The 15,704-nt window shown below is 40.5% G+C and overlaps 2 protein-coding genes across 4 annotated transcripts in view; one reads left to right on the top strand and one right to left on the bottom strand.

The window, feature by feature from the left end:
* The window catches only part of SRCIN1 (SRC kinase signaling inhibitor 1), a 900,548-nt gene that overhangs the window by 814,322 nt on the left and 70,522 nt on the right, over positions 1–15,704 (top strand). The gene's annotated exons all lie outside the window — the stretch shown is intronic.
* ARHGAP23 (Rho GTPase activating protein 23) overlaps positions 8,664–15,704 on the bottom strand; it is a 197,467-nt gene continuing 190,426 nt past the window's right edge. For 2 of the 3 annotated variants that reach the window (XM_063959689.1, XM_063959690.1), the window contains exons 23-24: positions 13,560–13,591; positions 8,664–12,639 (exon numbers count right to left, since the gene is read on the bottom strand). In XM_063959689.1, coding sequence (XP_063815759.1) covers positions 11,683–12,639; positions 13,560–13,591 — 989 coding nt within the window. In that variant the 3' untranslated portion in view covers positions 8,664–11,682. The remainder of the gene's footprint in view (positions 12,640–13,559; positions 13,592–15,704) is intronic. The other variant, XM_063959691.1, reaches the window with a different exon arrangement.

Here is a 15,704-nt window from a genome sequence, read left to right as displayed (position 1 = left end):
TTTGCACTATCAATTCCCTTGAGTGCCACCATTGCATCGAGTATATATATATATATATATATATATATATATATATTATAACATAATAGAATAGAATATAAAAAAATATTATTATTTTTTTACAAAAATGCTAAATCAATGTTAAAGAGCTATAATTAACAATGTGATAATTAAAAAAATCGTCAATTTTTGTGACATTTAAAAAAATAGTTTTATAGTTGGGACAAAAGTTTGGACAAACCTTCCAATTCAGCGGTTTTTATTTATTTACATTTTTTTCTACATTGTAGATTAATACTGAAGACAAAATATGTTTTATATTTTAGATTCCTCAAAGTAGCCCCTTTTTGCTTTGATGACAGCTTTGCACACTCTTGGCATTCTCTCAATCAGCTTCGTGAGGTAGTCTCCTGGAATGGTTTTGAATTAACAGGTGTGCCTTGTCAAGAGTCAATCTGTGGAAATACTTGCCTTCTTAATGTGTTTGAGACCATCAGATGTGTTGTGCAGAGGTAGGGTTAGTGCACAGTGGACACCCCTATTTGACTAATGTTGAAATCCATATTATGGGCATGAACCACTCAACTCGGCAAAGAGAAACGACAGTCCATCATTACTTTAAAACATGAAGGTCAGTCGAAAATTTCAAGAACTTTGAATGTATCCTCAAGTGCAGTTGCAAAAACCATCAAACGCTATGATGAAACTGGCTCTCATGAGGACTGCCCCAGGAAAGGAAGACCAAGAGTAACCTCTGCTGCAGAGGAAAAGTTCATTAGAGTTACCAGCCTCAGAAACTGCTACTTAACAGCACCTCAGATTAGAGCCCACATAAATTCTTCACAGAGTTGAAGTAGTAGACAAATCTGAACATAACTGTTCAGAGGAGACTGCGCGAATCAGGCCTTCATGGTCAAATGGCTGCGAAGAAGCCACTACTGTGGATGATCAACAAGAAGAGGAGAATTGTTTGGGTCAAGAAACACAAGGAATGGACATTAGACCAGTGAAAATCTGTACTTTGGTCTGATGAGTCCAAATTTAAGATTTTTGGTTCCAACCGCCGTGTCTTTGTGAGACGCAAAGAAGGTGAGCGGATGGTTTCTGCATGTGTGGTTCCCACTGTGAAGCATGGAGAAGGAGTTGTGATGGTGTGGGGGTGCTTTGCTGGTGACACTGTTGGTGATTTATTCAAAATTCAAGGCACACGTAACCAGCATGGCTACCACAGCATTCTGCAGCGCCATGCCATCCCATCTGGTTTGCGCTTACTAGGACCATCATTTGTTTTTCAACAAGACAATGACCCCAAAAACACCTCCAGGCTATGTAAGGGCTACTTGACCAAGAAGGAAAGAATCAACCGACCTAAACCCAATTGAGATGGTTTGGGATGAGGTGGACCGCAGAGTGAAGGAAAAGCAGCCAAGTGCTCAGCACCTCTGGCAACTCCTTCAAGACTGTTGGAAAACCATTCCAGGAGATTACCTCACGAAGCTGATTAAGAAAATGCCAAGAGTGTGCAAAGCTGTCATCAAAGCAAAACGGGGCTACTTTGAGGAATCTAAAATATAAAACATTTGGATTTGTTTAACACTTGTTTGTTTACAACATAATTCCATGTGTTCTTTCATAGTTTTGACGTCTTCAGTATTAATCTACAATGTAGATGTATATATATATATAAATATATATATATACACACACACACACATACATTTATATATGTATACAGAGTGGGACCTGTGTGTGTGTGGGGGGGGGGTGATGTATGGGACAATGGGATAGATGCCAAGAGGATGGAGAGGAGCAGCGGGTGGATTGGGTCAAAGTGGAGCTGTGGCGGGGGAGGAATAGGTGTAGTTGTCAGAGGGTGGGTGGAGCTGCTAAGAGGATGTGGGACCAGAGAGCAGGGCAGGTTACACGTACATGTGTGTATGTATGTTGTGTGTGTATATATATATATATATATATATATACACACACACACATGTATATAATACAGTATCTATATTTATATAAAATATGTAAGTTGCTTTTTTTTTTATTCTAAAACGAATGCTTGCAGGACTTCAGAGCCCTGTAAGAGAAACAGCAGCAATGTGGGTGGTCATTCCTGAGGATCGTCCATCTCTGCTGAGGTGATGCCTAGAAGAGTGACACTTCACTGCCCGATCACTGTGGCCAGCACACTGGGGACAGGGACGGGAGGTCCCACAGACTTTGGCAGTGACAGCTGCTGGAATATCAGCTTTCAGAAGCCACGCAGTGGGCGTTTCTGACTGGTCGCCTCAGATGCAGGGAACGCCCAAGCCTGGTGTGGTCGCATTTGATGCGACCATGCCAGGCAAGTGGTTAAGTTACCTGTGCTCAAGTATGGATATTCTTAAAACATGGGCTGTTAGTGAGCCTTCAGGACCATGATTGGGAAACACAATACTCTGTAAAACTGCTATTTTATTTTTACATTTTCATTAATGAGATGAATACGATTTAAAGCCATTTATAAAAATAGAATAGATCTGCAGCCTCAGGCTACCTACTTACAGATGGGAGTAACACTAATCCAGGTCCATCAGTTATATAAAAAGCCCAGCTATAATTATGCTAATATCGGATTTTTTTTTTATGATTTTTTTTCAAGATTTAAAAAAATCTTGGAATAGGACAGACTTGTAAATGATGTTTGACTAATAATGACGCTAGAAAATACATGCATCAGTTATGCGTCCACATATAATAGAAGGGTGGTGAAGAATGGATCTGATGCTGGTTAAGGCAGCCGTCAGCAGACGGTTCTCACATATCATGCAGCAGAATATAGAGGTCACCAACACATGCAGAAAGCTTTATTCAGCAGTATCTCCATTTAAAAAAAAAAAAAAAAGCAGGAGAGGAAAACAAACATTAAAAGTTCTTATACATTTTATATTATGTTACACATTAGAGACCATATTTACAGAACAGAGAGAAATAATACTTTACATTATATGCAGAAGAGGATTATACATTAGTTACAATACTATTCTGGAATGGCAGCAGTTTGTATACAAAAACACTTTTGCTAAGCATTGTGGGCTGTATTAACATCTTTATTGCCAGGAAGGCTTGCAATGCAAGACTGCAATGAGACACATTAAACCACCACACAAAAAAAATGCAGCAGACATTTTAGAGGATAATTTAACCACTTTGCTGATAATGAATCGCATCTTGCAACAAAATGGATTTGATGAATGGTTATTGCATGATTCCGATGCTAAAACACACATTGTAATAACAAATTATAAACAGTTTGTTAGCAGCACCAAGTCAGTACAATGTAATGGAAGGTGTGGGCACCGCGTGTGAGGTCAGGTAAAATACAGGTCGGTCAAAATAAAAATTAAACATGGTTATAAAAGCATGGGAGCAGTGCTGCAATTCATTATTATTAGAGGACTCATTGGTTTGTATGTACAATATATATATTAGAGGTAGGCAATTTTGGCTGACAGGGCATGCTGTGACTTCTAGTTCCACAACACATTGAGAGCCAAACGTTGCCTGTTTCTACTGTAGAATATGTAGGCAACAGTGAAAACTAGCAGAGATGGACAAGGCTTGCAGGCAGTGGTCAGTATAATGGAAAGGCATACGTTGTGCAGCATGGTACAGGCAGTAGACGTGGCATGTGCAGCATAAGGGAATTGAAGCATTTGTTTTATTTAGTGCAGACCACAACTAGTAACAGTCTAAATATACATTGCAGTGAAACTCTGTAATAAGATCACTTTTGTCAATTCATTTTAAGTGCTTACATGGTGTGGCTACTGTTATATTACACTCAGGTGCTGCAATAGAGACATGCAAGAGTTGCACAGTGCACCTGTGGCCCACACAATTCCGTTACCTTGCCAGTGACCCGTGTTTATGGTGCGTGGTTGAAAGAAAACCCATGTTACCTGTACCACAGCAATCTGCTCGTTACACGCTTTCTTTGGAAGTACTGCATATACTGTATGCTGACAAATGATCAATAAGACTTTACTTCATGCACTGTCCCTTCATGACACTATGGACCTGCAATTTAGTTTGGATTTTTAAAGCCGCAATGATTTCAAAGACAAAACCAACCTGGTTTTACCCGTTAAATTATTGCTGCTTTAAAAATATAAGTGAACTTGCTGGAATTGTTTCTGCATCTCGCAGGCTGTTACATAAGGCCCTATATAGCGGTTTTCTTCCTGCACTATACCCAGCAATGTTCAGAGTACTGTCCTTTGCTCTCCACAAATCCATGTTTTTCTGTACTGGCTTTTTAGAAACAGATTTCCCTCTGGGCCTGGACACAAGCCATCTGTCTAGCAGTTTCCCTGCAGCATCTACTATTTATTGACTGATTTAACGTAAAAGAAATAGATAAAAACATGCTACAAAATCAGATGAAATGACACTATGGTCAACTGCATCATACACAAACTTGTGATACTAGGATTCCAAGGTAGCTCATGTCTGTCAAACGAACTGTCCAAGCCCTAAGGTTGATCTTAAACACATTAATTTCCCTTCAGTAAAACGAGAGAACACATTTTAAACCTAACTTTCATACACATCACTAGTAACCAACAAGCCTCCTTCTGCTTTTAGCAGTCTCTTTTTTTTTTATCCTCATACATAACCATTCACCACTATTACACTACAGTTCACCTATCTGTCTGTTACTTCTATCATGTGTGCCCTAGTGAAACACCGCACATGGGGGGTCATTCAGAGTTGTTCGCTCGCTAGCTGCTTTTAGCAGCATTGCACACGCTAGGCCGCCGCCCTCTGGGAGTGTATCTTAGCTTAGCAGAATAGCGAACGAAAGATTAGCAGAAGTGCTACTAAATAATTCCCTGCAGTTTCTGAGTAGCTCCAGACCTACTCCTAGATTGCGTTCAGTTCGGTCCGTTTAGTTCCTGGTTTGATGTCACAAACACGCCCTGCGTTCGGCCAGCCACTCCCCCGTTTCCCCAGCCGCTCCTGCATTTTTACCTGGCATGCCTGCGTTTTTTAGCACACTCCAGGAAAACGCCATGTTGCCGCCCGGAAACACCCACTTCCTGTCAATCACACTACGATCACTCGAGCGTTGAAAAAACGTCGCTCGAGCTTGTGTAAATCTACTAAGTTTTGTGTAAAATAACTAAGCGCATGCACGCTGCGTACCATGCGCATTTTCTACCTAATCGCTCCGTTGCAAAAAACGGCAACGAGCGAACAACTCGGAATGACCACCATGGACAGACCATCTAACTAGTCAGTGACCAGGCTTGTGCAGCCTCCAAATACTATTCTGATCATTAGACTAAGCCAGTGGTTCTCAAACTGGGGCGCCTCGGGACACTTGCAGGAGTTTCCTGGGTTGGTGGTCCAGAACCAATTCAAATTATTTACGGACAATGTAATAAATAAAACTAGTGCTTGTGGCTGCCAATTATAAAATATGTGGACAAACAGAAGTGAATCCTGTTCCTCACCACACAACTAAACCTAAGGATGACAAATAAACACAATGTACTGACTTTAATACTTTTTTTTTCTGAATAAGACATTTTTGCTGTGAACATTATTTTGAAACTCCTAGAGTGCCATGTCTCAAAAAAGTTTGGGAACCACTGCACTAAGCAAACCACTAATTGATTCTGAACAAAGCAACTATTACACCTTACCAGGCATTCCCAACCGCGGTCCTCAAGGCACACCAACAGTGCAGGTTTTAGTGATAATCCAGGCTGCAGCACAGATGGTTAAATCAAAATAACGGAGGTACTAATTAAGTCACCTGTGCTGAAGCCTGGATATCACTAAAACCAGAACTGTTAGTGTGCCTTGAGGACCGTGGTTGGGAAACACTGCCTTACTAACACAACCAACTGGAAATTGTGCAACTGTCTTTAGTATGTAATCGTAACCTATGCATGATGAAAGCAGACATTTTTTTTTTTGTAAATCCAATATTTATGAGAATGTAGCCTCTTCATTCATTTGGAATAAGTAACACTACTGAGGCACAGAGGAGAAGGGCTTATTACCCGATTTTTGCTTTATAAACGTTGTGAAGTAAGGTCATCGTCCCTAATGACTGACAGGCCACATTCTCATGAGTATATGTTAGGCTCAGTGTATAAAGCATTGTATACTTTCATCGCATGAGGTTTGTCAAATGGATGTTCACTTTAGATTTCATTTGGCAAAGTTGCTAAAATTATATAGTATTTCACCATAAAGTTTATATCCAATTACAAAGTGCAGCTTAGTCTGTTACACGCATTTGAAAAGTTATTTTTCTTGTATTTTAATTGCTGGGAAAAATATTAAAAATCTCACATTCAACTGTACAGTAGGCTTTGCCTGATATAATGGTTTTCCTGCTTTCTGATCTGAAATACTGTTGCCAGATAACATCACAGTGATAGAAGGTTAGAGAGAAAGGACTGTCCAGGGATTGTGCAACATTATGGGGCATATCCAACTTGACGCTGGCTTTACAGCGCAGGGAACCTCTAGGTTTTAATGCCCGGAGTTGCTCAGTTATTCAGCATTTCCCCACCTAGTACAACCGAATGAGGCTGAAAGGAAAAATCCACTCCCTGGGGCTTAACCCGCAGGGTATTGGTCAGCACTGATAATTAGCTGTGGGGTAAACCTTGTGATTAACTGGATACCCCCCAAAGTTATTTTTTTATGTGAAGCATTACCCTTCCAAACAATTGTCATTAACTACATTAGAAGGCGTAATCTAGCTAGGTAGTATAGCATTAAAAAACAAAAAAACAAAAAAAAAAACTTTTAAATATAGAGATACATGTGTGTTTATATATACAGACAGAGCCGGATTAAGGGGGGGGCGGGGGGGGGGGGGCCTGGGGCTAAGTACCCTGGGCCCCCCCCTTTTAAAATGGGCCCCACGGCACAGATCGGAGCTCTTACCGATGTGCAGCACTGCGCTGTGTTCCCGGCTCCCGTTTGGTTGCCCTGGCAACCTAACAGCTGTGGCGCCGGCGCCACAGCCGCCTAGCAGTACAGGACAGCTGAGCGACGGGTCAGCTGTCCAATAGTGTGTTATGTAGCAGCCTGCGGCTCAGTCACTGTCTGAGCGCACACGCTGTATGAAAGAATGTAATGTAGGCGGGAATGTATCTCTGGCAGCGTATGGAGCGGTGTTTGCTTCTTGGAGGAGACAGAGAGGAACGAACACTCACTCTCCAGTGTCCTGTGTTACAGCAGCATGCCAGCAAAAGTAAGGCTGGCTGTATTATAATGGCTCGTGTGTGTGTGTGTGTGTGTGTGTGTGTGTATGTATATATATATATATATATATATATATATATATATATATACTTACCAACGTGCGGCACTCAGCTTGTTGTAACAAAAGACTCTGGAAACCAGATGAATATAACAACGTTTCAGTGCTCTCAAGCACTATCGTCAGGTTTATATGGTTCAAACAAGCAAGTTACATACCTTATATACCTATACACCCGTGACTCATGCCGCACCTGGAGCCGAGGTAAACCCTCCTCCTTTCCGGCTAAACTTGATGACCTCATTCTCAAGTGACACCCATCTCACCATAGCAACAAATAAACATGAAACAGCGGTTCTAATAAATTCAAGACATACTTATAATGACATTGCTGAACATCTAACAAGTATGCATACACCATATTCATTGTAAAGGATTATTCATCCAAAACAGCCATAACTTAAATATTCATTTAACCCCCGAGGGGCTAACACATCTAGTCGGTGGATCCATTGTACCTCACGTTGCAATAATAACAGATTGCGGTCGCCCCCTCTGATTGGTTTCTTAACCCAGTCGATCATACGATATCGTATACTAGCAATAGAATGTTTATATTCTGCAATATGACGGGCCACTGGCTGCTCCGATCTTTTATCGCTAGCCAGTGCAGCCCTAATAGCAGATCTATGCATCGCCATGCGGTCTTTAAATCTACCCTGGGTCTTTCCTATATACGAAAGACCACAGGGACAGATTATTTGATAAACCACATAACTGGAATTGCAGGTGAGGTGATGACGTATTGTGAATTTTTTACCTGTGTGGGGATGATAAAATGCATCACCCGGTATTAAAAAACTGCATGTTGTACAACCACATTTGCAGAATATAAACATTCTATTGCTAGTATACGATATCGTATGATCGACTGGGTTAAGAAACCAATCAGAGGGGGCGACCGCAATCGGTTATTATTGCAACGTGAGGTACAATGGATCCACCGACTAGATGTGTTAGCCCCTCGGGGGTTAAATGAATATTTAAGTTATGGCTGTATTGGATGAATAATCCTTTACAATGAATATGGTGTATGCATACTTGTTAGATGTTCAGCAATGTCATTATAAGTATGTCTTGAATTTATTAGAACCGCTGTTTCATGTTTATTTGTTGCTATGGTGATGGGTGTCACTTGAGAATGAGGTCATCAAGTTTAGCCGGAAAGGAGGAGGGTTTACCTCGGCTCCAGGTGCGGCATGAGTCACGGGTGTATAGGTATATAAGGTATGTAACTTGCTTGTTTGAACCATATAAACCTGACGATAGTGCTTGAGAGCACTGAAACGTTGTTATATTCATCTGGTTTCCAGAGTCTTTTGTTACAACAAGCTGAGTGCCGCACGGTGGTAAATATATTATTGTACATGCAGTACATGTGAAGGCACCAGTGCAGCAATATTTTTAATCGTGGAGTGCCGGACCCATGCTTATCTATATATATATATATATATATAGATATAGATATATATATATATATATATATAGATAGATAGAGAGAGAGAGGTTTGTGTATATATTGCTGTGTGTGCATATATGTAAACATATACTGTATATACATGTGTATATATGTATTTATGTGTGTGTGCATATATATATATATATATATATATATAAATAAAATATATAATGCTAGGGTGTCCTCCTAGCTTAATATAGGTGGCTCTCCACAGGCTTTTAAATTAGTATAAATTTGTACCTGGACCCAGGTCAGTATCTATTAATACAGATTTACACTAATGTAAAAGTCAGCGGAGTGCTGCCTGCCTCTTTATTAGGGACCTTGCTCTCTTAAGTGCCCCGGGCCCCCATACCCTTAATCCGGCTCTGTATACAGCTACTAAAGTATATGGGGTAAATTTACTAAGATGGGAGTTCCATTCAAGATGGGATGTTGCCCATAGCAACCAATCAGATTCCAGGTATTATTTTTTAGAAGGTGCTAGATAAATGAGAAGTAGAATCTGATTGGTTGCTATGGGCAACATCCCATCTTAAATAGAACTCCCATCTTAGTAAATGTAGCCCTAGATGTTTCAGTGAACCATGATGGTGCATGTTTCACCTGCACAGTACAAGGACAGTGAGCAGAGGGATGTAATTCCTAGCATGCTGTAACTCTGCCTGTATCACGTTGAGATAAAGGTTTCCTGTCACAATGAGGCTAAATATTGGGATAATGGCACTTCCATGAGTGAGTCACCTTTCTCACATTGGGACATTGCGTCTATCTGCGCAATGAAATGTCAAACAGTCAAGTCTTTGAGAAGTGTACATGAAGCTCAGGCTCCAGTAGATCAGTGAGGAGTGCCTCAAGCATGTGCTAGTGCAGGCCAGCAACAGGAACGTTTGTGTCATCTAGATTGGAAGCTGAACCTCTGTAAACCCATCTACTAGGTGTAATCGCCATACAAAACACAATATAAAGTTATCTGACTTGCTATAATGCAAGTGATGTCCTGTGCTGCAACGGCACCAAAAACTTGCGTTATGAGTCTAATGCAGCAATGTTTATATTGTAAATCTCTCTTTTCTTGCTTTGTTCATACTGTTTCTGTATTTTTTTTTAAGGCGCTGTGGAACCCATGTGGTGCCATATAAATAAAGGATAATAATAATGAACTGTAAAAACCCTGAACTAAAAAATAAACATTTAAGAGATCATATTATATGACAAGATATGTGTACTTACATTTGCGGATTGTATTTCTATGGAAAGGCTAAACTTGAAAATGCCATACCTGTAATGCATCAGAGACTTAATTTGTAAACAGAGCTCAACAATGCTGCCCTCCCATTGGTAAGAATAAGGAGCAGAAATAGGGTAAAATCTTGGAGAACAAGGTACATTGGTTTTTGGCCTTTTCCCTCAGCAGAAATTGATGTTTGCAAATCTCCCAGTGTTGAGTTATACAGGTTTCATTGTACCCCTTAGGCAGAATAGTGCTGCCCCCTAGCAGTAAGTAGGCTAAGGGCACTCTAACCCTACCTTTTTCATTTATCTTTGCATTTGTCTAATAAATTAAAGATGCAAGCCTAATAATAATAATAATATGCATAATATAAGACTATTATACATAAATGTGTTCCTAAGCAGACTTGTTTGGTACAGCATTTTTGTCTGTGTCATGATCTTCTCTCCGTTTGAGCTCCCTCTCAGGCCCATTTATGTGCAATAATACTAAATAATGTGTGAGCGGGGTCTAAAAGCAAGGCGTGTTAACAGTAAGGATGGTATGATAAATTAAGTTCCGTTAACACTCACTGACATGAGCCTGTTAGTTCATTAGTGGCATTTCTGTAGTGGAAATCTAAAATTATGACTAAAATTGCATTGTTGGAAGAAGATGGACGTATTTCATGCCTATGCATTCTGTGGTATGAAGACATAGCTTCTCCAAATCCAAACTGTGACCATACAGTGTATCATTAATGGTACTCCGATACGGCAAAGCCCACGTTTTAGCTGTAGTAATGGGAGCACAACCATGGCATTATTTATTCCTTCTGACTGTTCCCTGCAACAAGGCAGGATAGAAACTTCTCCAAACTGGTGGTGCACTAGAAGTACAACACTAAACTTACTAGTAAGGAATAAAGACACATCTAACCTTATATGTAATACCTCTCCTGCACGAGGTGGCCCTACAACTTTTACACACTAAATATATAGATAGATACACATATATATATATCTATATCCGACACTATTGCACAGCATGTATTATTACATACAAGTACCGTACAAATATATAGAGTCCGATGTCTATCTTCCCATTTATTGTGCACATGCTGGCGATCACCATCAGACAGTAGTCTGAATAAGAAAATAATTGAAATATGTTAAAATAATGCAATAAGGCACGAGAGTCCATGGATCAATATATATGGGTGTCTTGCTGCAAAGTTCTATGATTCATACACATCCCCGCTGTGTGGAATGAGTGTAGTGTTTATTGTAATATACAGAATACTCAATTATCCTATTGCAAACGGCTGTTTCATTTGTGTGGTGGAGACACTGTGGAAATAATTCTCATTACAGACCCTGCTATCTCCTTTACTGTATTTGGTCAATGCCAAAAGGGATTAAGATAGTTGGATAGTTGCTAGGGAAAAAAGAGGTAGGGAAGTATTCTGATGGGAATGGAACCACGTGGGCAAACATTATCTCAGAACAATGAAAATGAAAAGTATCTCCTGTAAATAAGAATCCTTCTCATACTGCCTAAGCCATGATATTGTGGTCAGACAGCTGTAAGTGGTGCATGAGTGCAGGCGGATTGCTCAAGATGTGAACAAAGCACCCACATCTGGTTATAGTAACAGTAGAAGTTTGCCAAATTTGGTTATAGATATTGACGGAGCCCAGGAAGAGAAGGATTTTGAGATTTGGATCCCTTGTTGGCTACAGATTCTTGAACTGCTGGGCTTTTGGCTTTTTGGGATTCCAAGCTACTGAGCCCAGAATCCCTACCCTCTGCCCAGGCTCCCCCACTTAATCGGGCACTAGGTTCAGACGTTGCTGTTGCTCCAAGCATTGGCTCTTTCCAGTCATTAAAATTAAGATCAGTAAGCTGCCCTGGGAGCACGACAGTGTGTCGACGCCAAGCGCTCTTCCTACGGCGAGTTTCTGGGGAGCCAGGCTTACGCATTGCTGCCATGCAAAGATCATCTGCCGCTTGTCTTGAGCGCTGTGTTGTACGAGAATGAGAAGATACTGGTTCCTCAGCGGCTTCAAGTTTACCCTTACCCAATTTTTTGCGAGCTAATGTATCCCCAGGAATTAGCCTTTGAGAGGTAAATGAGTCTTGGGACCGTGGTCGTTCTGTTTGTCTTCCTCCTCCCAGCTCTGTGTCAGTTTCCATGTGGCTGAATTCACTTCGCTCATCATCTGCCTCATCCCCACCCCGAACACTAGAGGCAGGCTCTGAGCACAACGTAGACAGAGTGGAGTATCCAGAGACAATTGAACGGGCATCTGCAGGGATCCTCTCCTCTACAGCAGCCACCCACCTACTCCCAGGGTCTTTACTCTCAGCTTCAGTGTCCCCTGCACCAGGCAGCTTTTGATCTGGGGACCTTAAACATGCTGGCTCTTGGGATTCATCAGCCTCCTTTTGCTTTTCTATGACCTCGACATCTTGTTCTGGCTGTCCCACCCGTGCCACTTCCTGCTCAGAGTCATCCTCCTCTGTGCTGCTCCCAAAGCGCTTTTCATCTCTCCGCTTCCTACGTTTGCGGTTGACTGCGGAAATGAAGGGAATTGACAGGATATCGCGGGCATAAATCTCCTTTCGAGAGGCCTGAAAACAAACAGTAGGATTATCTACCACTTTTACCAAACTTTACTTTGTATGATGAAAGTAATAAAAGAAATATAGTCTGCAGCCATGCCAATGAGTTTATTGGGATCTGATCTAACATTGATCTGCAAGTGTTCATAGCCATTCACTGACAAAAGAAACTCACTATGCACTGCCGTCCTGATCCCTCTCCTATTTTCTCATAAAATACAGCTCAGTTAACCTCAATGAATTATTAAAGTTTGGAGTCATCAAATCCGTTTGCGTCACATGTGGCCAATATGCGTATATGTGAAAGTCTTTCTTTACAATGGGCCTCATTCAGATCTGATCGCAGCAGCAAATTTGTTAGCAACTGGGCAAAACCATGTGCACTGCAGGGGGAGGCAGATATAACATGTGCAGAGAGAGTTACATTTAGGTGAGGTGTGTTCAAACTGAAATCTAAATTGCAGTGTAAAAATAAAGCAGCCAGTATTTACCTCGCACAGAAACAATATAACCCACCCAAATCTAACTCTCTCTCTGCACATGCTATATCTGCCACACCTGCAGTGCACAAGGCTTTGCCCATTTGCTAACAAATTTGCTGCTGCGATCACATATGAATTAGGCCCAATATATATGTTATGAGCAAAGGCCTGTTCAGATCTCTGTTCCTCTACAAACACTGCAGGTATGCGCTTTGGAGGACATTTAGGTGAACATACTCATATTGAGGAACACAGTATGACCAAATCTAAATTAGTCCTGTTTTAATAGACTGTCTGAATGCCTTTACCAAATTATATATCACTCTTTTATAGGACAAGTCTATTTCTGCTTATAAAAAAATAAGGAAACTGCACCACATTCATGTATTCTACCCTGCAGGGGGTGTAGTATGCAGAAAACCACTCCATTCCTCCCAGTACTCTCACCTTGGCTTTGGCAGAATCACTGTTGGTGGAATCTGAAATGAAAGCAGAGGAAAGCGTGAGGTGTGTGTATTATCCTGCACCCAGCTATTCTACCTTTGCAATCTTCCATTTCCCCGTTTCACTTAGACCATCATATTATACACAGCACAAATGGGTCACCACCAACCCACAACATATGGTTAACACAATACATCACAGACACAACACAGAAAGTGTTTCCTGCTAAAAGTACTTATCTGTATGTGTATTTTTATTTTATATTTTTACATTCCTTCCAATGAAACCATTTTTTTTACTTTTTACCATCAGGAAAGTTGACAAACTGAAAGGAAAAAATACTATCCCTGGGATAATCGGGTTATCCCAAGTTATCTTTTTGTCAAGGCATGGGAAATCTAACTGTTACACAATATTCATTTGTATCAGACAAATGGATACAGTCTTGTATTTTAAATACTGCTAAAGTGGTCTCTACATGGGCAAGTCCATTTACTCAGCCTGGGTGCCCAGCAAACAGCATCTGTGGGTGACTGAACTGGATGGATCCAGTGGCTCAAGTTGGATAATTAACCCTTTCATGCATAGAGGCCACTACAGTGGACGGTGGTTGGTAATTTATCACTCTCTATTTTTTAACTTATTTCCTATTGAAATTCTCTTTTGACATTACCAGTGTCCTCTACTTTGAACATCTACTAAACTTAGACGGTATGCCACTATGTAGCAGCTTTTCATTTCTACAAAAAAAAAAGTCAAAATAAAATGGCTGAGAAAAATTCTCCAGCACCGAGCACCTCAGGAAATTCTGTAAAATACTTTTACTCAAAGATAGCAGAGCAGGTAAAAAAAAAATCAAGGAAAGTAACGCTTAGGGCATAATAGGGTAGATGTTTTGATCAAACACTTAATTTTTTTTTAACACAATGTAAAATCATGTCTACCACAGTGGACATCATGCAATACAATGATCCATACTGCATGCTAGGCTTGGCCTGGCATATAGGTCTAACCTAAATATTTTCCTCATATTATGGCCATATATGCCAGTTTTGACTGTCGATGTACCCACACACATGCAACAACAGGAGATGGTACATTCGGGTGTTCTTTCACTTTCTTAATGTGACTTGTGTAAATGCATGGCTGCTGTATCGAATGTCGGGATTAAATTACAAGAATCAGTGGGATTTCAAAGCATCCATTGCTTGAGTGACGATCAATGCTGGCTCTATGGAGCAACATCTAAGAGGAAGACCGAGTGAGACACCATCTTAGTTTAAGCGCAGGGCCAAGTCAAAAGCTCCAACTGAAATCAGGTTCCGTATGGGAAATCACTGGCCAAAGTTTACAGGGGCAAAATTTGCTAGCAGGTGCCACAATGCACCATATACACATAAAACTAAGGTAGATGTGCATGCAGTGTCTTCAGCCTTTGTGTCCAGGGTGCTCCTCCAACTTTCACACCAAACATTATAATCAGTCATACCCAGTTTGTGAAAAAGGATAACTTTCTAGGTATGAAGCAAACTCAGAAGTAAATGAAAATATTGTATATAAAATAAAAGAGCTGATGCTGCTCCTCACCTCTATGGGGGGAATTTAAGTGTTTTACTGGCACCCGATGGTAACTAGTTTGTTAGAAATACCAACAACATTTTTGTTTCTAGATGACTATATCCATAAATGGCCATAAAAATTGTATTCTTTTCAATTTAGAGGATTGTTTGTTTCTGGATAAAATATACAGTAAGCCAGAGGTTCCTAAACGCAGTACTCAAGGCACCCTAACAGTCCAGTTTTAGGTATATCCATGGCTCAGCACAGATGGTTAAATCAAATTGACTTAGGTGCTAATTAAGTCACCTGTGGCCAAGCATGGATACATTTAAAACCAGGACCGTTGGGGTGCCTTGAGGACCGCATTTGGGAACCTCTGCAGTAAGCAACATTATGTTACCTTACCGTTTTGCAAGACAAATATAAAAACAAAAACGTTCACAATTAAAATACTGTTCCGTGATAATAGGGCAAATTTTTATGTTGTAGATGCATATTGTTCACTCAAGTGGACATGTATATAACTTTTTATTTTTACATTTAAAAAAAAATCTTGCAATGGGTTTTCATACTGTAATTCATGCATGA

This window comes from Pseudophryne corroboree, chromosome 3 (genome assembly GCF_028390025.1).
Source record: "Pseudophryne corroboree isolate aPseCor3 chromosome 3, aPseCor3.hap2, whole genome shotgun sequence".
In the NCBI taxonomy this organism is placed as follows: domain Eukaryota; kingdom Metazoa; phylum Chordata; class Amphibia; order Anura; family Myobatrachidae; genus Pseudophryne; species Pseudophryne corroboree.
The sequence above is the reverse complement of the archived record's forward strand: the minus strand, read 5'-3'. Positions and strand labels throughout refer to the sequence as shown.